Consider the following 25,172-nt stretch of genomic DNA (forward strand, 5'->3'; position numbering starts at 1 on the left):
TTGTTTTATTTTTTAAATGGGCAGATTTGTGAAATTTTACGAAAGCAGCTCATTATTGGCATTTTCAGCGCAAAACAGACAACTAATTAATCTTAAGTGTGATGGAAAGGGGTGATAACTGTAGAGATTTATTTAAAGTTACATTCATTGTGGGTACATTTTACATTTTCAATTGTTTAATTAATGAATTGTCAGACTGTTAAAAAATTCATAAAACAAAACAAAAAGGACGGGAATGGAAAAATCTTGGCATAAAATCTGTAAATTATCATGAGTAAGAAGCTAAAACTAGAAATATTTGGCAGTTTTGCTTGAAAAATGGCTCAAAGATGAAGTGATCAGCAAAAAAGCCACAGATTAACTGGTGCTGTCAACCATCCAGGATTAATCAAGTAATTATTTTACCTCTAATCAGATTAAAGAGACTTCCTGTTTTTTTATGATACAAGGCAATGTTCACTATTTTACTGCAACAGCTATAGGGCCACGTACTGTGACTTTTTCACTCGTGCCAGCTTAGTTTGGACGTCTGTGTGGTGTGTTATACTTTCCTTACTCAGTCTCCATCAACAAAATCTATTTCAGGTTCTGTTCCGAAAAGGTTGAGCAGTCTTCCTTCTAAAATCACCCTGAGATTAAATGTCACTACTGAAACTCAGCTGAACCAACACAGTCTCCTCCTGGCAGCACAAATACATGACAGCACTGAAATATTCCGCATGCCATGTGCAGAATGTCAGGGTGTCCATTCATCCCTTGTACTGAAAACAACCTCTGACCTTTCAGGCACATCCCCATTCTGTCAATGACATCCAATCAAAACCTTTGATTGTTTAACCCTCTTTCCTCCCCCAGCTGTCGTCTAGAAATATTGGTGACCCCCCCCCCTAGCTCCTGGAGGTCAAGAGTCTAATTTAGGATGGTGATTGTGCAACAGGTTTTCCATGTGCGCCTGAGTTTCAGGGATTATTGGGATGACAACTAGGGGGCAGGGGTCATGGCAGCCCCCTGCCAAGTGATGCATGGGAAAAGCTAAAGCTGAGGAGCAGTGCTGCTTCCCCTGTTGACAGATTCCACGGAGGCTGGAGAGATATTGGCGGGTTAAAGAAATGGTGTCCCGGGTTAGATCTACAAAAGTCTGCAGGGGCATTTTAGCAGCTCCCTTCAGACCACTAAACACGTCAACAGACCAGCCATGGGAACTGTCTTCAGCTCACAAGGGGTGCAGTTCAAAGGCAAACTCACACACACATGGCTTCAAGATGAGACACCACTAAAAGGCACAGGTCTGCTTTTCGTGATACACATGCATGCAAACAGACCCATTAAGTTGGGTATAATTACACCATGGGTGTTTCACTATACTATGTGGGCACACAATCTGCCACTGGCTGTAAAAACACGTCCAAAACCACATTTGATGACGCCACCCGGCTATTACACCCATCCCAACTGCACTGTTCCCAGCCATTAGCCACCTTGCAAATGTTAACAGACACCAACAAGTGAAGTATTCAGCATAAAACTCAGATTTTATATTTTAAATGTTCACAGAAAGTCTGTTTCTAACACTCCTCAACATTCTCTGAAATGTCTTCTCTGATATGTCTGGTGTGTCTAATATGCGTATCTGATATTCCTCTTGAACCCACCCGGCTGCAAGCCCTCTTATTTCATTCTTCGCATTGACCTTCTATTGTTTGCAGGGACACGGGTCAAGTATCCATGGACGTTTTGATGAGATAAAGGAAAGCGAGACTTTAACCTCAGTGCTGATTTGCTCCATTGTTAAGCCGTGAAAAGCTGCTGGCACAGAAATCTAAGTCGATACAAGATGCTGATCAGGAAAAAGTGAATTGAATTGGTTTTTCGTTGGTTCTCCACTTTCACTGCGATATTAAATGCTGATCCAAAGTATTGAGAGGGGGAGTAAAAAATACTGACCTTCTTTATGACACTGTCCAAAGTCTCTGGACGGCTGATGTCGAAACAGATAAGCACTGCATCTGAATCAGGATACGCCAACGGCCTCACATTATCGTAATAAGAAGAACCTGTGAACACACAATAACATATGGTGTAAGGTCATGGTGTCTTTGGGGAAATTCCTAACTGTTTTTAACCTGATTTAACCCTGCAAGACTCTGCATCCCAACCATATGGCCTACTCTGTCAATTAGAAGCATACTGCACACCCCCGGAAAGTGATCCAAAGGTCATTAATACATGAATAGCCCATTAAAGCAGGCGGTGTGGCACACACATCGACATGCTGCAGCTCGAACACACTCTCCAGATGTAAATGAACCTTGATCTTAGCAGTTATGTGCACATATTTGTGCATCTTTTTCTCTTGGGCTTCCACACAGCTGTGCCTCTTCTGTCACAGTACTTCAGGAGGAATGTTAAAGAGTTAGTCATAGCAGCACACACACACATACACACGCATACACACAAAGGTGAATTATAGTGGCTTGAGAATTGGAGGACTGGTACATACGATCCATAATCATCTTGAAACGACAGCGAATGCCAGCACAAAGGCCAAACTAAAGGTTGAACCCCTTAATTCTCTCATCTCATCCCTCTTTCTGTCTCACTTGCAAATGGTCCTTGATTTAAAATCTTCCATTTTCTTTTAGACTCTATGAGATTCACATGCGCTCACACGCTTCTCACCACTCTTGCTTTTCAATTTTGTACCTTGATCAAATTTGAGGGCAGAGTGGCGCCTCTGTACTTCCACAAGTTGCTCACTTCCACAGTTCCTGCTCTCTTGCAGCTCTCATTAGGAGGCTTGTAAAAATATCTGGGCTCTCGTGGATGTGTGGCTGCGGCCACGGGCACCCTCCCTCCTACCGTCAGAAGCTGCTGTAGACCTTATGTTCTGCATAAATTTCAAGCCTCCATAACTCAAAGGTTTGTCACATTGTGCATCAAATTTGCCAAAATTAGCTAATCACATTACACCGTAAATAAATATTAAACGCTTTGGAAGATTAAACATATGATTTAGGTTCATACAAGCTGATGATTTTTAATATTTATACAAAACCAAAGTTTATGTTTGTTTGGTGTGTCTGTGCTTCATACCAAACCTGACCTGCCACACAATAAACAGACTGTTAGAGCTGCATGCTTTAGTCTGGTGTTCTGCACAAAAGCACTACACCCCGCATCACTATGTTCTCTTTGTTAATGATGGAATGAGTATGTGACAATAGCTGCACGTGGCCCGCAACCCCATCATTCAGCTTGCTTTCCTGTAGTGACCTGCTCATTGCTCTTTGAGAACAATGCAACAGGCTGCCTGTCACATCCTCACAAGCTGGAATGGTTTTGTTTAGTGACATTTGTTTGTCACTAAAAATCCATATTAACATCAAACGCTTAAAAAAATGACCTGAAATATCAATTAAATCAGAGAAAAAACAAGTATGCTTTGTTTACAGTGGCTTCAGATTTCTCTTGGTTTAACACTACTGACTTTGATATCATTGTTTATACAAATTGCTACCCCCTACAGCTGGCAATAATACATATTACCACATTCTCACAGTGTGGTGACTAGATAGTGCGTTTCAAAATAGCATTCAATTAATTTTTATAAAATCTTGCTCACCACATGCACACAACCATTAATCTGCTGGCTGACTCTTTAACACATGAATGATGCTTGTCAAAAGAAGATTATTGTTTCCATTTACAGTAATTTGTAGTTCTTATATGGCCCTGTTTAGGACCTCCCTGCCCTTCTGAATAGTTGGAGGTGGGAGGAGGAACAGTAGGAACCCAGCACAGACAAATAGAGGTGGGTTGCAAGTGAGCTTTCAAGTGGATTGTAACCACAAGTAGACTACAGCAGCTTAAATAACCAGTAATACATGTGTTTTGTTTTGTTTTTTAAATTTGATGCATAGAAACCAAGTTTAGCTGCAGCACTGCACTTCTGAGCTAATGGCATGTTTGATCAGCTTTGCACATCCTCATGCACCTGGACATAGAACAGAAGACACAAATAATACATTAAATCTAAATTAGGAATGCTCTCAAGCAGCAACACCACAACAATTGAACTCTGCAAAATCCTTAAGGATGCTGGGCAAAATACATTTAACAACATTCCTTTGCTAACTTTAAAATATTTATGTTGCAATTTCAGTGCAATATACAGGAAAGAAAAAGTAATTTTAGCCTACACCTTGCAGGGCATTATCAGGAATTCATAGTCTCCTCTTCATCTTATTAACACAATATTGCTACAGTTCTGTATTGCTGAGAGAGCAGGACTAACACAAGCACACACAACCACATCCCCAGAAAAGGATGCCAAGTCCGACACTCAGCAAAGCTCACTTTGTAAGACAGCAAGCTGTGATGGGTAGCGGTCACACATGAGGTGCTGTAGCTGCTGAAGTCAGTCTTTAGTATGTATCGCAGTGCAGCAGACCTGTACTAAGGTTAGAGATGAAGAAGAAATGAGACACCCCTGTGGGGATGGAGTAGGGACAAAAAAGATTTAATGAGTTTGATGCCGGAGCTAGGGCGTGTAGCGGTTTTTTGCAACAGAGAGAGAGAGTAGCAACCACGGGATTAAAGCAAAATCAAGATGAAGAGAAAAAGACGTCAGATGAAGCAAAGTTGAGACAACAGTACTAGTTTGACTCAACATGTAATTAGAAGCTGAAATGAGGCCATTGGGATCAATTTGTCAGTCCCAAAGATCAAAATGATTGACAGGTCATGGTCACGGCAGGGCTTGTCACAGCACAGCAATTCAGAGCTCCTCTGCCCTGAATGACAGGAAAGCTACCTCAGCACTTTTGCAAAGTCGGGGGAAAAAAGTCCTCTGAGGGAGCGGAGAAAAGTGCTGTGTTTAAAAGAAGCCGAGCAGGCACAAATAAAAACCAATCAACATAACAATCAAGAGCACGAGGGGAAAAAAAGGGAGAAAGCATTTTCTCCTGCCATTTCTCCAACAAAAAGACATGACCAGAGATAAAAGAGGATGTCACTGAGGGTAGGGTTGGAGTGGGTGTTTGGGTAGGTAATGAAAGCACTGGACTCGGCAGGACAGATCAAATAAAGAGGTATGAGAGCTCTGGCTGGGTTGGCTATTGGTGAAGTTGGCCTGTGCCCATTCACTGTGAGGTGGAACAAAAGGTCAATTGAATTTCAGACATAGGCAGCATGAGATGGATGGGCCAGAAGAGTGTGGGAGGGGAGCGTAGCCTGGCAGGAACCACTAAAAATCATCACGCCTGGCAAGAAGCGGGGCCCTGCCACGCCGTGCCAAGGACAGGCATAAAACACCCCTCACAAAACCTCCTTAAACATTAGCATTAGCCTAGCATTAGCCTAATTTAGTACAGGAGATCTCTCACAGTGGAAAGTGGATTTCTGCATTTATATCCACAGGACTAATTAGTGCAAAGCCACACTGCAGAACCACACAAGAGGTTGCACCTAAACATAATGACAGAGTTAGGAGGAAAGCAGTCCTTGTCTGCCGTCACTTGAGCTTCATCAAAGGCCAGAAATGTCCCAGAGGATGCTGAGGCGGACAGGAACTTAGTGGAGCGCTAATGTACAGTAATAAGACTTGAGGGTTTGCGGTATGACTTCATTTATGCCTCCTGTCCCTTGACACATCGACTCTCCTGTAGGGACAATCTATCTGAGACATGACAGCTCTCTATCTGCTCATTCAAAAGCTCTTCTGTGAAAAACTCATTTTCTGATAGAGCTGAGAAGAAAAGAAAAATCACAATAACACACAAACAGAACATGTAACAGGGCAGAGTCTTTGGGAATCCAACACTTCAAAAAACCTTATATTTTTCAATACATTAATCTGTAATATCACAGCAGGAATGATCTCCTTTCTGTTTTTGTTGCATGCTTATTTCAGGCGCAGCTAAAAAGCCAACCATTATGAGCGTGTGTGTGTGTGTGTGTGGGGGGGGGGGGGGGGGGGGGGGGGGGCTTTGCCTCTAAGCTCTCTGATGTGTTCATGCACATATGGCAGGTAGTCAACAGCAACTAAGAGCCTCATTAGGCCATATAGAAATCCTGAAAAACACCCATGCAGACAAAGGCAGGGTAACGAACACCCTCCCAAATGTGACCAAATCGCCAAATTAGCGAAAACGGGATCTTTTTTCTTCTCCTTCAGCTGTTTTCCTCTTGAAATCCACCTTCAGTGTGAAGGGAAAACATTTTAAGTCGCGGTGGCAGAGTATCTTAGCAACCTGGGGGATGCAAATGGCTTCATTGCGAGGCCTTAGAAAGGAAGAAAGAAAGAAGAGAGCAGGAGACTGAAGACACTTCAGTGCATTGCTGATTAGAGGTGACTAAAAGGAGAGTTGGTGCTCCAACCTTTAAGAGGTTGAGAAGACTTTCAAACACTGAAGCTCCAAGCTGTGTTGTGATTTCTTCTCAATTAAGGCTCAGCTCAAATAGAAATAAACATACAGCTGCCAAGACACCCTTTGAGAGGAAGTAGTTACTCTGACCTAATGTAGCCTACTACTGTACAAGACAGCGTGTGTTTTATGTGAATGTAAGCCTGCGTTCTTTTTGAAGTCCACATCTTGAAGCCATACAGGTGCACATCGAGCCACTGACCTTATCTAAACTGTCATGCAAAAAAATCTAACCAGTAGATAAAAGTACGACATATATTGCAAATTCGAGATTTTTTTTTCACTTTTAATATCATCTGGTTTTTCATAAATACATATTCAGAAGTACTGACAAGCAAGTTTGGATAATTTATGTTACATTTTTGATAGAGCCCGACCAGTATAGGATTTTTAGACCGATATCAATGCCGATATTTGGTGATACAAAAATCCAATATTCTGATATATCAGCCAGTATTTTTATTCCCTATTATTCAGATACACAAAGCAAACTGGTTCCTGAACAATTTTTATGTGTATTTATTTAGTCTTTTTTTTCCCAGGTGGATATTGTGTTTGTAGCATTCCAAACACATCACCAAAGAGGGAAGCTGCAGAGTGCCCTCTTGTGAATAAACTATGCAATGTCAACACTCCTAACACGATTGGCTGTTTCTCTGGTCTTTAATTTTCTGCAATTATCAGCAATTATAAAGGATACTACTAATTTATCAGTAAATAACTGATATTGGCCAATAATATTGACCTGCCAATAAATACTTCTAATTTTTACTCCTACATGATATGTTTCCCATGTCATACTGGGGAAAGCTAACATGTCCCTGCTTCAGCTATTTAATTCATCACTGACAAGGTTACGCTGGTTTGTGCAGTGCTAAATTGTCATTTCATAATAATGCTGTTTAAAGAGAAAGCTAACATTTTGGGAAAAAAAGCAAAGAGATTATGTTTGCAATCTTATCCGTCCATCAAAGAGGCATCAGATTATTATCTAAATCTGCAACAACACACAACACATTACAGCCAAAGCAATCAAGACCCATCTTTGAATGATAAGAACAGAAACTGCTGCAACAAGAGTGCTGCAGCTGTAACAGGCAGAATTTGCTAAGGAAACATGTGGTCACACCAGTTATCGGCTTGATTTTGCATTTATCTGTTTACTTTCTTAGTTTTAATTACAAGTTTAACACACATTTATAACATTATTTTTAAAAACTTTGCATCTCACTGTTCTTGCTTAAAAATCTTTGTAATTTTAGTTTGATGAATCCATGCAAAAATGTGTAAAAATATCACATTGTGATTTAACACAATGTTACTGTGCCAGCCTATTTCTTCACCAGGTGAAATAACTTTTACTTCTGTGCCTCCAATTTCAAAAACAGACTACCTCGTGTGAAAGAGTTGTTTTTCACGTGGACTAGTGTAAATTCATCTGCATGTTCAGAGTTTCATGCCATGATTTCATACTCATTCATACATGAAAAATCATTCATTTCTTATCACCTACAACTAATTCATAAGTACCTATATGTAATTCATTAATAGTCAAAGAGAAATTAGCTATGTTTAATTTTAGCTTTTAAATATATTGTAGAGACTTGACCTTGTGCGTATCCCATCAAAATGTTGAAAGTGTCTAAAAAATATTGGACCTGAAAGCTAATACTGCAATTGCAACATTCATATTACGCCACGACATGAAATCTTTGCCAGATTTTGTGCAATATCTTAATTCGACTATTTACAGCTCAGACATACTTGACATACACTTTATATGAGAAGCTTGAGGCAATGAATTCCTAAATGAAAACGAAATGTAATGAAGTGAAAAAGATGGAACACATGTAAGCCAATGAACTGCAGCTATTCTTACATAAATTTTAACACTTTTCTGGTCTTACTGACCACTCTCCACCACATTCACGTTTTTTTATTCATTGCATACACCTCTTTCTTATCACACACACACACACAAACACACACACATCCTAGGGAGTTTTGGCATTCAGTATATTGACAGTTTGTCGTGCAACCCGGAAAAGCTAAGGATCGAATCACTGACCTCCTGCTTGGCTGATGACCTGCTCCATCTTTGGAGCCACAGCCACCAAAAACAAGAAAAATAATAATCCTGTAATTACCAAACCCCGGCTGGCCTGAACTCTGATCTATGCTTACATCTTTTGCTGCTCTTTCAGGTTGACATATATTACACACACACACACACACACTTCTCACACACAGGTAAAGCTACCGATTTGTAATAGAGATGGCTGTGTCAAGTTTTCAAAAGCATTAGTGCACAGCCAGGACAGTGGAGGTGACACTGGGTTAAATGGCCATTAACCTTGCATGTCTGCAGCCTATACGCAGAAGATATTGATCAAAGCCCCCACACTTTCCCTGTGGAGGAAGTGCAGCCTTTGGAGAGCATAAAGCACCTTCCACAGATCTGCTCTGAGCTCTGCTGCCAAGGAGTTAATACCTGTGTCTGTCATCCAATCGAAGGTTGAAAAGAAGGGCCAGCCAAAGTACTGACAGCGCAGGCTGGAGACAGAGCAGCATTACTGTCTGTCTCCTGGTTGCCCCAGGGGTATAGAGATAGAATACTGTGTCCCCTTTCAGCTTCTCCTCACCCCTACTCCTTGCTTCACACACAGACACACTTTCATTCCATCACAGTAACAGCTATGCATTTCATCTCCTGTGTCTGTGGTTCAACTTGTGTTTTTCTTTTAAAGATCACTATGCTTCTTTGTCTCTCACTTCATCTTTTGATATATTAAAAAAACAACACACCAGATGTGTCAGTACTTTGGTTTTCCCCTGTGAACTGTTTGAGAAATAGGTGACTGGTGTGGGAGTCTACATTGGGCTACTCTTAAACCTTTGGGGATCTTTGTGTGTTTAGATGTTATAATATAAAAACTCCCAAGCGTTTGTTTGTGTGAGGAACTCAAGTAGCTGTGAATGACTTCTGGTTATGTACAGGAGGCACGCACACACCCAGTTTTCATCTTTTTTATAGTCTCCAGGCTTACCCCAATCATCGAGGTTCATCTGCTTCAATAGAAGCAGCAGACTGGTGGGTCCAAATCCACCAAATCCAAATAAAAAAAAAAAAAAAAAACAGACCAGAATTAAAGGACAACAAATACCATCTTCATAACAGTTTTTTGTTTTTGCTTTTTTTTTTTTCCATGCACAGTCATTTTGCAGCTCAAACAAAAATCTGGTTTAAATATCTCCGACATAGATCCATCTTTTTGTTTTGCTTTTGTCGGCTCAACTTCAGATAGAGAAGAATCTTAGAGGAGGAGTAATTTTTCACAAGGATCATTAGCTTGTAGGATTGCAATTTTAAACCCTGATTTTTAAAAAAAGGACTTAAAAATGAGATAAAACAAAATAAAACATTAGTTATAAAATTAAATCAGTGATTTTCTGACCAAAATATAGAAAACTATTTGAGAAGAAGAAAATAAAATCGATGTAATGTTGCCATACTGTGTACATTTTAACTACATGGTTAAAAATCTTCTGCAAATTTGGGAATTTAAAAGATAATTTCACAGTCGCTCAGCACGATAATTTTTTTGTTGTTGTCCCATTTGGTTCTTTAGCCGTCAGAATTGTTGTCTGAAGGCCAACAAGGATACCCAATGGATTTACTTTGCCAAGTGGATCATCACGGCCTTGCCGTATTGGTCCATTTGATCGACCTTTTTTGTTATTATTTATTTTATTTTATTTTCAGTTGTTACAGACGGGACAGACATGACTAGGGGATAGGAAAGGGAGAAGGAAAGATGAAGGAAAAGAAAAACAGAGAGAAAGAGGAACAGTGAGAAAGGGCACTTAAAAAGAGAGAGAGAAAAAAAACTCCCAGATCACCTGTTGAGAGAAAAAGAAGAGAAAACAAGCAAAAAAAGAGAGCAACATAATAAACATAACACCATCGCATTAATCTAGCTAAGTGTAAACAGCAGTAAATATTGAATGTTGTGGAGCAGCACGCAGGATAGACAGCGCACAATGTGCTTTGAGGTAGCAGCCAAGAAAGGTGTAGTTTATGTCTATGGACAGTGAACACCTGTGAGCACACCTGTGTGGATCAGCGCACTTGTATTCAAAAGGTTTCACCATGTAACGGTCTTCTAGAGGGTGTAGGGAGCCATAGCCCCGTCCAACCAGGGCATGAAGCAGGCATGGAGGAGATCCAGACCCCAGACATCCAGAGGCCCCAGAGTGCGAGAGCCCAAGCACTCTGGGGCTCAGCACGATACTTAATAGATAACCTGCTTATTTAATACCTGCTAATTTAATCAAGTTTGTCAACACACACAGCTCGACCACAAATCCACCCATTCATCCAGGAAATGAAACTCAACACCAAGCCCTATGCTGCACATAAATAAAAGAGGCATTTATCCTTGCAGATTATACACACTAGTTTAAACTTAGTGGCAAACACCAGGGCTGATCTACCCAGCAGGTGGATTCTGACATGGGCTGGTGGGGCAGCAGCTGTCTACCAGGCTTCACCTCTCCTTAATTCCAGTCACAGAACTCAAACCGCCTACTGGGACTGTGGTGTTAAAGCCTTTTGGAGCATATTTAATGCAATTTTTATGGCTTGCCGTGTGGAGGATTGTGTTCCCAGTACAGTTGTAGTGAGTGATTGTAAATTACTGAGCACTAATTAGCAGGTATTTATGTTTGTTAGCCAAGTCTACCCTATCATCCACACACGTTCACTTCTGACCATGCAAACATGATGGTGCCAAAATGCTAATGCTGAGGCTTCTAAAACCAGTGTGTGACATTATGGTGGGTATGTCCATCTTTCTTTTTTTACACAGTCATCACTTGACTCAAGGTTAAAAATGGTTTGAAAAAAGTTGGCTTAAACCCCAGTGGCTGCAGTTTTCCGAGTCTGTACCACCTTAACACCACCATCTGGTGAGGACGGAGAATGTGTTTTGTTTTGTTTTAAAGCGCCAATTCTGACAGTCTGTGAAAACTCTCCAAGTCGTTTCAAGTTATCTGCCAACGCTGCCAGCATCACCCACTGACACCCAATTCTTTGAGCACTGGGGACTGCCATGCCACAATGAAATCTGCTTTGAAAAGCTCTCAGCCCTGCTCAAATATCACCTCTCTCTCTCTTACACGCACACACATACACAGTATTCAAATTCATGTCTTTATATTCCTTTTCACCTGTAAAAAAGGAGTGATCACATCCTTTATTCCCACTCCCCTACACCTTTGAGTTTCATACTCTCCGTTCGGAATTTGTACCCAGTCTGGAAGCTTTTCATTAAAACTTGTAATAACACTGACTGCGGCTTCTCTGTCCACAGCTGTCAGTCTGATAAGAAAGCAGAGGTGAGAATATTCAGTCAGCAGCTACAACCACATATATATGAAAGGAAAACTTGAGTGAAAAAGGGGGATCCTCTGCTCCACTTCCTCTGCTGCACAGCCATGCAAGCGCATCTCTATCATTCAGCTATCTATGCACCCCCGCCACCCCAGCTCCCCGCTCTGCAACCCCCACGGGAGGCCAACAGATAGACAGGACACTACTTCAAGTGCAATTTCACATCCACAAAAGTTGCAGCAGTGAGAAAAAGAGCGGGCTGGATCTTGTTTATAAATAAAGTCATTCATAAATGATGGCATCTGTCAAGTGTGCGTGAGTGAGGTGCAGGTGGGAGGTGAAGGATGGAGGTGAAATATGGCCTCTCTCTGTGTATCCCCTTACGCTCGGATGGGTTCCAGACAGATGCTGAGAGGGTTTTGCTCCTCTGGAGGTGGAGGGCCATCAGGACTGAGAGTTAGCTTTATGAGAAGCAGAACGAGTCAGTGTGGCTGTTTGAAGTGAATTGATCAAAGCTGGGGCGGAATCGGGTACAGTTGCAGTCAGCAGAGTGGAGTGGACTGGGTGAAAACACACAGAGCCATGGTTCTCTGGGTGGATTTCCCATCTGACTGAATGACAGAGGAATTCACTGCTGCTCCTGCCGCTGCTGCAGCTTGAAAAGGAGCAAGCGTCTGGTTCAGTGTCAGGGTGGATTAGTTTGTGTCCCACATGAACAGTGCTGGAGGGGTATTAGATATTACTGTAATGCTATTACTTCTCCAGGTTACACAGTGATTTTTTTTTTTTAGTCATTACATTTTTTAAATAAAACATGCACTCCTACTTTGTTTTATATTACATTCTTGTGAGACATTTAATTAAAACCTGCATAAATATGTATTAAGCGTAATTAATTTTTACTGTTACCGGGTAAGATTAAACAAGCAAAATTAGCAGCCCAAAAAAGTTTTAATAGAATTATCATCTGTTGTGTATTTGTTAAATTAATGATTAAGAAGAACATAATTTCCTCTATGAGAATATATAATGGGCAAAATGATGCTTTTAACCAAGCTTAATGGCCAAAGCATATTTGGGCAATAATAATGTAGCTACAATATATAAGCTTACATTTTAAACTAAGAAAGCTGCAGCTCACCTGGTCATCTTAATATGCCCTTCAAGTAACTTATATATGATCAATAATTTCTTGGTGTGTCACTGGATTCTTTTGTGTGGGCAGACACTTAGAACGAGTGATGGAGGACATTAAAAAGACATTTTTACTTCCCTTTTTGTAGTCACTCACCATCTCTTTAAGGATAATGCCGACACAGCCAATCACCCTCTGGAAAAGACTGAGGTGCACAGACTGAGGGGGTGCAGCGAAGTATAAGACAAGACATCAATGTGTATGTGCTGCTGATGAGGGGAGTAGGTAGAGTGCATTATGATGACATAAAGGTGCTTTATGATTGTATAAATATTTAAGCACCAACTGCTAGTACTGAATCTACTTTACTAAGTGGATTGGGTAATATTATTAGGTAATACTAGTAATATTCTTATTATTGGTGCTGTTTTTTACGCTGGCTGGCCACTTATACATGACTTATAACACAGCGTTGGATCCTCTTTATGGCATAAATTCAGCAAGCTGTCAGAAACATTCCTCAGAGAATTTGGTCCATGTTGACCTGATCGTCTTAGTTAAAGCAAATTTATCATCCTTGACGTCACTCTCCCATTCCACCACATCCAATAGCTACTCTATCGAAGTGAGATCTGGTGACTGTGGAAGCTGTTTAGTACAGTTAGTTCGCTGTCATGTATAAGAAACCAGTTTGAGATCATTTGTGACATGGCATGTTATCCTGCTGGAAGCATACATGAGAACATGGGTACACTGTGTCATAAAAGGTAGAGATGGTCAGCAACAACAAAGACAATGTTTTTCCAGTCTTCTCTTGTCCGATTTTGCTGACCCTGTGTAACTTGTACCTTCAGTTTCCTGTTCTTAGGTGACAGAAATGACATCAAGTGTCATCTTCTGCTGTTGTAGCCCATCTGGTTCAAGGTTTGATGCGTTGTGTGTTCAAAGATCCTCTTTTGCATACTTTGGTTATAATGAGTGTTTATTTGAGTTATTGCTGATTTCCTGTTATCTGGAAGTATTCTGGCCATTCTCCTCTGACCTCTGGCATAAACAGGGCATTCTCACTCAGAACACTCACTGGAAATTTTCTCTTTTTCAAACAGTTCTCTGTAAATCCTCAAGACTGTGTGAGAAAATCCCAGTAGATTTCAGAAATCCTTAGACCAGCCTGTCAACCAGGCCACAATCAAAGTCACTTAAACCATCTTTCTTCCTCATTCTGATGTTCAGTTTGAACTTCAACAGGTCATTGTGAAATTGTCTACATACCTAGAACCATTGGTTGTTGGGGTGTCATTGGCTGATTAGATATTTGTGTTAAAGAGCAGTTGAACAGGTACACCTAATAATGTGAGTGTAATTTTACCTTGTTTAAGTAATACAATAAAGCCTTTGTAAGAATCATTTTGAAAGTGTGTTTGGAGAGTTGATTTTTAGAGATACAATTGTTGGAATGGGGTTAAAGGAAGAGGTACAGTATATCTGTATCATTTACATCCTTTTACAGTTTTTGCCCGTTGCTTGAACACTATAAACCCATGCTTAGACTAAAGTAACACAACTTGAAGCTTTTGTTACCATACCTCAAACACATGTACCCATACCTTAAACAAAAGCGCTGATTTGCACCCCAGTTCCAATTATGCAACACACTTACTCCTTTATGCAACACACATGGTCCTGCATGCTACACTCTATTTTATACATAAGACACTTCGCTCACAAAATGAAATTTCAGGGTGCCATTCGGAAAACACATGTATCCAAAATACAAAACACATCGGGTAATTGCAACCACTCAAATACACACCTGAAGGCACTTACTTGCAAAACCGAACACCAATTAGCCAACTACAAAAAGCCCTCAGCGTAGCCATTTCAAGAACTTTGCAAGCATGGATGGAGGGAGAGCAAGAGGAAGAGGAAGAGGTAGAGGAGGAGGAGGAAGAGGAGGAGGAGGCCGAAGAGGCCATGCACAGACCCATATTTCTGATGAACTTTGGTGGACCATGTCATCAACCATGGCCTGACTATGAGGGAAGCTGGGCAGAGAGTCCACCCACATCTAAGCCGCTTCACAGTGGCATCTGTAATACGAACATTCCGACTAGAAAACAGGTCTGTCTTCACCTCCATACCTTCTGCTCTACTCAGATGGTTTCATAGCACTGTTCTACAGTATATCACATTACCATATCAAGTGTACGGGGTGCTAATGCTCCTTTTGCAGCCAAAGTGGCTGATTCCTTATATTGAAGTACAGTGTTGTACAGTGGATGACACAGTACATACAGTAAAGTACTGTAAGAAAAATAAGCAAACCGATGACAATATGTGGTTGTATTCCTCCAGAATGACCCGAAGACCTTCTGGGGGAGGACGGCAACGCCTGTTCACACAACAGCAGGAACTTGCCGTTGTGGACCTAGTGAGGGCAGACAATGCCATCCGTCTCCACCAGCTACGACGGAAAATACTTGCAGACAGGCGAGTGTTCAGCAACATAAACCATGTGAGCATCACCACCATCAGACGCATCTTGGGTAAACACAGCATCACCATGAAGCAGCTCTACAGAGTCCCATTCGAGAGGAACAGTGACAGGGTCAAAGGACTTCGAGCTGAATATGTACGGGTACGTGTAACTGTCCCTTACATTTACAATAGAGTATTGGTGAAGTCCAGTAGCAGCTGAATATGTACCATATCAGTACCACATGGATCTATTCTGAGAGCTACACAGGTACCTGTGTGATGGGGTGAGGGTGCTGTATGTGTAGCACTGTAGTACAGTGATATGTTCCCCTTTTTTTCAGAGAATCTTGGCCATGGATGGAGCTGCACAGCCTCATGAATACATTTTCATTGATGAAGCTGGATTCGACCTGAGCAAAACAAGACGACGGGGTCGTAATGTAATTGGCCAAAGGACAATTGTGCACGTCCCAGGGCAGCGCGGGGGAAACATCACATTATGTGCCGCCATATGCCTTCGAGGGCTTCTGCACCATCATGCAATACTAGGTCCATACAATAGCCAACACATACTCACATTTCTAGATGCTCTCCATGATATAGTTGTACAGAACAGACCAGATCAGCCCAGGTTTGTGGTGATATGGGATAATGTCAGTTTCCATCGGGCTGCTCTGGTCCAGGCCTGGTTCTCCAACCACAGTCAACTTGAAGTGGTATACTTGCCCCCTTACTCACCATTTTTAAACCCTATAGAGGAATTTTTTTCGGCTTGGAGATGGCGAGTATATGACCGCCAACCACATGCCCGCATGCCTCTTCTGCAGGCAATGGAACAGGCCTGCGGCGACATTCAGGTGACAGCAATCCATGGATGGTTTCGACACGCAAGAGGATATTTTCCCCGGTGCCTAGCGGGAGAGGACATTGCTTGCGATGTTGATGAGGTCCTGTGGCCAGACCCCAACAGACGGCAGGATCCATGAGCCCACTTATGCACAATTGTCATGGTTTTTTGTGTTTACAGTATAGTGTTTTTTCTATTGCAGTATTATTGTGTTGTTGTTGTTGTTTTTTTTTTTTTTGCTTTATCTGAATTCATGGTACTGCAATGTACAATATTGAGTAGGTCTATTTGCGTTTTTGGTTGTTTGGAAATGTGTCTCCTGTAAATGTGCCTTCTGAATAAACAATGGAAATCAAGGACTGCAGTGTTTTATGTAAAGGAGACTAGTGTGTTCCCCCTGATCTGTAAGTGTTTGCATATGATGCAAGTATGTGTCATTTTGTCAACAGAGTTACATTTTGACAAAGGAATGTTAGGTTTTGACAGCAGAGTTTAGGTTTTGGGAGTGGAGTTTCAATTTGGCACAGATGTGAATGGTATATTTCCCAGTGTTGTGTCATGTGTACTTGTGTGTACAGTTTTGGCACAGAGAGCGGAGTTTTGCAAAATGTGTTCAAGCAGTGGGCAAAAACTGTAATTCAGGTCAGTGAAGGTTACAGAATTGCAGAGTTAACAGAATCAACTGATACAAGCACTGCAATAAATTCATAATGACTCTTTCATATTGTCATATGTATGTATAGACAACTGTTTGGAGAGGTTACAGCAGTTTGAAAAAAAAGTGGCATTTGTGTGTCAAGGACCAAGGAATGGGACAGATCCCCAAAGACAAGCCTTAAAACACAAAGCCCACAAATGTGGGAAAAGCACAGATGTATACCTCTCCTTTTTTGCTCCTTCTGTTTCCTTTCTCTAGATGTCAATCTAGTGAACACTTCCTGCTCTCACAACCTGCTCTCATGGTAAACACACCCACTATTCTTTCTAGTCACTTCAAGCCCTCATTCCCCCAACCTCTTTGAGTACTGATTGAGGCAGCAGATGCGCTTTTCAGCCTCATTGTGCCCCAGCTGCTGCCTGTGCGTCCTTCGACAGCACCCATTATGTCTCTGGTCAGCTGAGAAACATTAAGATTAAAGCGTCAACGCTGTAGCTATTCCCATCGTCACTCGATCACACGATATCCATGACTCGTTTCTTTTTTTCTATGTATTGTGTGCTTTCTTTTAAAAAACACAAATATCAGAAAGAGTATCAGAAAACTAATCTTAATTTAGTTAAATCTGCTATTGCTGCTATCAAATTACAGTATAAAAATAATGGAACAATATGATAGGCACCACACACAGCAATGAACTTTATGAGATTTTCAGTCTGTCTGCAAAGCTCCAGACACAGTCACATAGCCTAAATAACAGACATTTCCCTTAGAAGCTGGTACAGATCAAAAATAGAGACAGAAGCAGTGCGTCTTAAAGCAGATAACTCATAAATTGGAAGGGAAATGGCATCTCACTAATTAAGAAAATTTTCATTTAGCCTGGAAGAAGAATTTGTTGCTCTATATAAAAAAAGCCTTCCATAAACCTAGGACATCTCACTATTCATCACTGATTGAAAACAACAACAACCCTAGGTTTCTTTAAGCACTGTAGCCGGGCTGACAAAAAGTCTGAGTTCAGTTTAGCCAAGCATTCCTTTAACCTTAACTAGTAATGACTTAAGGAATTTCTTCACAAATAAAACTTTAACCATTAGAGAAAGAATGCTCATAACCACCCCAGACATATCATTATGTAGAGGTATTTTCAATACAACTGATATTTTTTTAGATTCTCTCTCCAATTCATTTTTTTGAGTTAAGGTTTGCAATTACTTCCTCCAAACCATCAACATATCAATCAGATTCCATTCCTGCAAGACGGCTCAAAGAAGTCCTACCATTAATTAAGTAATGCTTCAATCTTAAATATGATCAATCTATCTCTATAACTGGGCTACGTACCACAGGCCGTAATTAAACCATTACTTAAAGAGCCATCACTTGACCCAGCTGTCTCAGCTAATTATAGGTCAATCTCCAACCTTCCTTTAATCTCACAAATTCTTGAAAGAGTAGTGATAAAACAGTCAACTGAGTTTCCATCAGATTTCAGAGCTCATCACAGTACAGAAACAGCTTTAGTGACAGTTGACTCATCTCTGTGCAGGATTCAGTACCATTCACCATAATATTTTTACAGAGTTTCGAGCATGCGATGTTAAGTAGTGTTTAAGTTACTTCGCTGCAGTGGTTTCTATCATATCTATTTTAGAGACTCCAGTTCGTTCTTGTAAATGGAGAGGCAGTAGTCTCACACACTAAGGTTAACTGTGGATTTCCACGGTTCTGTGCTAAGACCAATTCTGTTTACATTATACATGTTTCCCCTAGGCAGTAACATTATATGGCATAGCCTTTTCATTGCTATGCAGATGATACCCAGCTTTATCCATGAAGCCAGAAGTTACACAACAATTAGTTAAACTGCAGAAATGTCTTAAAGGCATAAAGTCCTGGATGGCCTCTAATTTCCTAAATTCAGATAAAACAGAGGTTACTGTATCTTTTTACTGTGTTTAACCAGATACTTACTTCTGGAAGGCATTACCTTGGCCTCTGTGAGGAATCTTGGAGTCATTTCTAACCAGGATATTTCCTCCAGTGTGTATATTAAACAATTATGTGGGACTGTTTTCTTGCATTTACACAGTACCTCAAAAATTTGAAAAATCGTGTCTCAGACTGATGCTGTTCATGCATTTTTTTACTTCTAGGCTGGATTATTATAATCAGGTTGTCCTAAAAACTCCCTAAAAAGCCTTCAGTTGATCAAAAACGCTGCAGCAAGAGTATTGACAGGGAGTAGAAAGAGAGAGTATTTTTCTCCTATATTGGTTTCTCTTCACTGGCTCTCTGTTAACCCTAGAATTGAATTTAAAATCCTTCTCCTAACACACAAAGCCTTGAATAATCAGGCACCATCGTATCTTAAAGACATCGTATTACCATATCTTCCCATTAAAGGACTTTGCTCTCAGACTGCAGGCCTATAATATTTAAAAGTAGAATGGAAAGAAGAGCATACCTCTCTTTTTGAATGAGTTTACCGTTAAGGCTGGATCAGGTGACCCTGAACCCTCCCACACTATATTACAACAGGCTTGGGGCTAGGCAGGAGGCTTCACATAATGGACCTTGTTTCACCTCTTTTCACTCACCATGTGTTTATACAGCACTCTGCATTTAATCATGAGTTATTATTAATCTCTGACTCTCTTCCTCAGTCTGTGTTTTGTCCTGTCTTCCACCCCTCATCCCCAACCAGGCATGGTCTCTCCCTCAGCCTGGTTCTCCCAGAGGTTTCTTCCTGTTAAAAGGGAGTTTTTCCTTCCCACTGTTGCCAAGTGCTTCCTCATACGGGGTCGTCTGATTGATGTGGATTTCCCTTTTTCTTTGCTCGGCCTTTACCACTGAATTGTATTTCATTGAGAGCTAATGGATAACTCTGAACAAAGACTACTGCTGTTGCAGTTTGCAATCATGATGCATTAGGCGGCACGATTTGTTTGTGCTGCCCAAGTGTGGTTCAGTTAATCGGATATTGAGGTTTCAAGTTAAATAAAGTCACAGGATGCACATCTAGGCTGACCTGGGAAACAAAATTAAATTGTTTTTTACAAAAACATTTCATTTGCCGCATCTAACAAAGGTGTCAAATGCATTTTCTTTTCAAATAAAATAGCTGTACCTGCTCATTGTCTTCTTTACTGCCCTCACTGCCTTCAACTTTCAATCGACAGAATAGCAATAACCAGTAATAGGAAATGTGTTTTGCCTGTGTCCTCTTATGCATACACAAGTATTAGGAAAGAAGGACAACAAACACATTTAAGCATTTCTTCATATTATCAATCACCTGTTTGTATATTACCTTTTATCCAGGTTGTTACAGTTTAAAGTGCTTCACAGAAGACTGATAAGACAATAATTAGACATAAGAAATAAAACATCTTACCACTAGTTGTGAAAAACTACAAAGAACAGGCCTATTTATAAGTCATGATATGTGGACTACCTGTACATATACATTTTAAATAACCTGTAATATTAGTTATATGCCTTGTCATATGGTTTAGGCCAGTGCTTCCCAAACTTTTTCCAGCCACGTACCCCTTGAGACATGTCACCCTCAGCCGCATACCCCCTACTACGAACGACTCTTAATTAGTGTCTATAAATACATTGCAATATCGCATGCATAAAGATAAATACTGCACAGTCGATTATTTCTCACCACCAAATGAATTTATCAATATTTTTTAGTAATGACAGAGTTTTAATAACAAACTTTACTACTTAATACTAGCAGTGTATCAAAGGATTTATTAGAATTCACTTTTTTGTCGAGAGCATAAAGGCCATGAACTTTCATTAAACAGAACTTTATTTAATGTGATGGATGTGCTTGAGCAGAGGCACACAGCTCTTCAATGTTTGGCTCAATTTGGGAAAGGCTGAGTCTTAAATCGTTTTCCACACAAAGTCTTGCTCTGTATTTTGTTTTCATGTTTATTAAAGCAGAAAATCCCTTTTCGCATAAGTATGTGGTGGCGAAAGGCATCAGAGTCTTGACAGCGCGCTTAGCCAGCACGGGCTGTTCAGTGCGCAGCCCTATCCAGAAATCCGCCAGGTTCTTTTGAGCGTGTTCAACTTTTAGAGATCCATCTGTGGCGATTTCAATTAGGCTCTCCTGGTCAGACAGTGATAACGAAGTAGGCACGGCGGTGAACGGGTGACGTATCCAATCATTTGAGCCGTCCGTCTCTGGGAAGTATCGGCGTAACTGCACCGCCAGCTCCTCAAGGTGCACGTTACATTCGCGCTTTACACTTTTAGATAGTGTGAGATCATTAGAGCACAGAAAATCATGCAGCACAGGAAAGACTTCAGTGTTGTTTGTATCCAAGCAGTTCTTCCAAAGGTTTAACTTCTTTATCATGGCCTCAACTTTATCTTGAACATTGAATATAGTTGCAGAAACGCCTTGTAATCCGAGATTGAGCTCGTTCAGACGAGAAAATATATCACACAGATAAGCCAGGCAGGTAAGGTACTCTTCATCATGCAAATGTTCAGATAGCTCAAAGGGATGGTTACTGAAGAAAACTTTAAGTTCATCCCTCAACTCAAAGAAACGGGTCAGCACTTTCCCTCTAGATAGCCAGCGAACCTCTGTGTGGAGTAATAATGTCTCATGCTCGCTGCCCATCTCATTGCACAACGCAGCAAATAAGCGGGAGTTCAGCGGCCTGGCTTTCACAAAGTTAACCATTTTTACACTCGTGTCCAAAACATGTTTCAAACGGATAGGTATTCCCTTTGCAGCAAGAGCCTCTCGGTGGATGCTGCAGTGTACCCAGGAGGCATCTGGCGCGACTGCTTGCACACGCGAAACCACACCTCCGTGTCTCCCAGTCATGGCCCGTGCGCCATCAGTACAGATGCCAACACATCTGTCCCACACGAGTCCATGTGTGTTCATGAATGTGTCCAGCTTTTGAAAAATATCTGCGGCAGTTGTCCTTTGTTCCAGCGGTTTACAGAACAGCATGTCCTCCTTGATGGTTCCTTCATGAATGTAGCGCACATATACGAGAAGATGCGCCAGGCCAGCCACATCCGTGGACTCATCTAGCTGTATTGCATAACATTCACTGTGGCGTATGCGCAGAAGTAGCTGCTGTAAAACATTTTCTGACATTGCATTGATGCGCCGTAAGACAGTATTGTTTGATGATGGAATGGACTGTATCGTCTTTTTTGCCTTTTCCCCCAGCATTGTCCCTACCATATCTAAAGCAGCAGGGAGAATGAGGTCCTCCACAATAGTGTGGGGTTTGTTGTTTTTAGCCACTCTGTAACTGACCATGTAAGATGCTTGTAGTCTGTTTTTATTCATAAGATCTGGCACCTGAATGCAGGTTTTACTTGTTGAAAGTGATTTTAGCTGTCGCTCAAAATATTCCCTTGGTTTATTTTTCAAATGGGGATGATTTGTCTCTAAATGTCTGCGCAAAAGTGAAGGTTTCATTGAGTTCTGAGACAATACTTTTGCACAAATAACACACTGTGGCCGGGGAAATCCACCAATATTTATACACGTAAACCCCAGCGAAATATAATTGTCATCATATTTGCGCTTCTTTGATGAGGTTGTGTTACAGTCCGTGCTGTCATGCTTTCTCCCACTTTGACGCTTCGCATCAGACACTTCATCACTTTCCACATGGCTGGCTCCAGCTATGCTAGCCACTTGGCTAGTAACCACAGATACATCCCTGCTAGCACTGCTAGCATCCAAATCTGACGAACACATTGTTGTTGAACAATCACCTGTGCGGTCACTGGAAAATGCATCTTCAGATATGAGCTTATTGGTTGTTGTGGCCGGTGTCTCTGTGGTAGGGCCTTTTTTTCTTGTTAACCACTTGTCCATTTTCGCGCTGCACTGAATGCTTGGAGGCAACTTCAACTGTTAGGTGTCAGTCATTTGGGCAAATCACGCCCATGTATTTTGTCAGAGCTATTTTTTTGCTGAACACCAGAGGGTGGTATATAGTCATGTATTTGACAGGCAAAAAAAACTGCATTAGCGCAAATTTCGGCTTTTAAAACTTTTGATCCCCACTCCAACCCCAACCCACGCGTACCCCCTACAGCCACTTGCGTACCCCCGAGGGTACGCGTACGGTAGTTTGGGAACTACTGGTTTAGGCAATATTAATAAATATGCTATGTGATATTTTTTGTACTCGATATAATCTTTTTTTAAAATGCTTATTTATAGGTCTTATCACTTATAAGTATTGTCTAACATTACCAGTTCTATCAACCACTGAAAATAATATGCATCAACACTATTAATATTAATATATTCTCATGTTGCACTCCTCGTCCCTTTGATTCTGTGTCATTTTTAGTAAAAACAGCTGCAATCAAAATTTGATTACTTTTTGTGCATCTGTCATTATAATAGCTTAAGCCTTTTCTGTCAGTAGCACAGCGTGGCAAGACTTAAGAGTCCGTATGAACTCATCAAAAGCTTTAAGACTCTAAAAGACTTCTTTTAATTCTATCCAGTGAATGTTCAGTGCCTAATAACTTATCACTGTACTTAGTTAATATGTCATTGTATAAATGTGCTAAGTAAAAGCCATATGCAGCCTATCAGCAGTGTGCAGTACTGTTCAGCAGTGGACATACTATTTAAGCAGATTATACACTTTTGCCTGGTGCTCCACATTAAGCTGACAGTTCACGGAGGCTGAGATGCGGTGAAGGAACGTGTGCTGATGAGTCTTAGCTTATAGCTGTATCCATGGGCACATTTACAGGTTCCTCTCACTGAAGAAGGTCATAAGGACTCGGATGCTACAGCCTCTGGGACCTGCCAGAAGTGCTGGGCAGATGGGCATTTGGACAACTCGAGGTGCTTTTGTATGCATGTAAAAATGGGTAGGAATATGTAAGCACATGTAGTACAGAACATCAGTTTGCACTCTGTGTGTGTGTGTGTGTGTGTGTGTGTGTGTGTGTGTGTGTGTGTGTGTGTGTGTGTGTGTGTGTGTGTGTGTGTGTGTGTATCAAAGTTTCACTGAGAGAGCAGACATTTTGTGTGGTAATTACAGCCTGTTTGTTCCATCAGTGTGCCTGGCTGCCTTCATGCAGCATTTCTGCACACCTCTTGCTTAACACATTCCTAACTGCTAGTGACCCCAACGCAGTGATGTCTTGACTAATGGGCAGTCAGAGATGGAGAACATCGACAGCTGAACAAAAAGAGGGGGGATAAACCGATAGTACACAGATAAAGATGCATGAATTCAACTCTTCACTTGTTCTCTTTTAGCTTCCTTAATCTTCTCCCACACCTCCTTTAATGTAAAGAGAGCCATTGATTATTGATTCCTTGATACAATCTAACTATAATTCACAAAGTACTGCTTGCCTGCTCCAGAATAAAGGCATCCAGCCCAGAAGCCAGGAGTGCCAGCTGTCTTGAAGCGATTGTTTACAAACCCACTCACAAAGTCATGGTGCAATGGAGTGAAGCACTATGCACAAGGCCATCATTTTTCAAAAAGTTTAGGGGTAGAGTTTGTTCTAAAAGACGAAGAAGAAAAAGGAAGCAAAGATTAGTCTAAATTTCTCTCAGTTATTTACAACACGAGGTAGACCTACCTCTCTAATTTCTAAGATATAGTATTATAATTAACAGGGTTTTTGTTTGTTTTGCAGGTTTATCTGCTAACTTTATTACCAAAAAGACTGCAGGCTCATCCCAAAATTAAAATCATGTGGTTGACATAAAGGGACCAGAAGATACATTCTGTTATCATGCTCAGGAAGCCCTAAAGGACTGAGTGATAGACCCTCCTCCAAAAATATCCTCACAGGCATTTCAGTATCTGTGTATGGAGACTGTCAAAGGGCTTTACCTTACACCAGAAAGTGTCTTGAGGCAGCTGTTGTTATGAAATGGCATTCTATAAATAAAACTCAATTAAATAGAATTGACTTGGAGGTACAAAGACCAAAATCTATTTACAAGCTTTGCAAAATTCCAACAGTCACAAATCTAGTATTTTTCCCCAAACCGTGCCAATCGTGCTTCCATGAAAATAAAAATAGCCAGTAAGCTTGAAATGTGGATTCTTTTCTACAAAAAAAATATCCAGAGTTACACCTGAGATGAATTGTTATGCTTTATCTAGAGTCTGCAGCCAACATCATTATCCTGAAAAAACAGAAATATAGACAGATGTTGACATTGTTTATAGACCATTTTAACA

General features: G+C 40.9%; 2 protein-coding genes across 2 annotated transcripts in view; one reads left to right on the forward strand and one right to left on the reverse strand.

Annotated features, from left to right (window-relative positions):
* rnd2 (Rho family GTPase 2) overlaps nucleotides 1-25,172 on the reverse strand; it is a 37,913-nt gene that overhangs the window by 4,721 nt on the left and 8,020 nt on the right. Inside the window, exon 3 of the mRNA XM_085454777.1 lies at nucleotides 1,945-2,054. Within this exon, the coding sequence (XP_085310903.1) occupies nucleotides 1,945-2,054 (110 nt within the window). The remainder of the gene's footprint in view (nucleotides 1-1,944; nucleotides 2,055-25,172) is intronic.
* LOC146711781 (uncharacterized) lies at nucleotides 14,965-17,205 on the forward strand. The gene is made up of 4 exons (XM_085455312.1): nucleotides 14,965-15,073; nucleotides 15,308-15,590; nucleotides 15,772-16,377; nucleotides 17,194-17,205. Exons 1-4 carry the CDS (start codon nucleotides 14,988-14,990, stop codon nucleotides 17,203-17,205), a joined length of 987 nt encoding a protein of 328 aa, XP_085311438.1. The 5' UTR covers nucleotides 14,965-14,987.

This window comes from Copadichromis virginalis, linkage group LG4, assembly GCF_057382275.1.
Source record: "Copadichromis virginalis isolate Kocher_CV1m ecotype Utaka linkage group LG4, C_Virginalis_male_GT1.1, whole genome shotgun sequence".
Lineage (NCBI taxonomy): Eukaryota > Metazoa > Chordata > Actinopteri > Cichliformes > Cichlidae > Copadichromis > Copadichromis virginalis.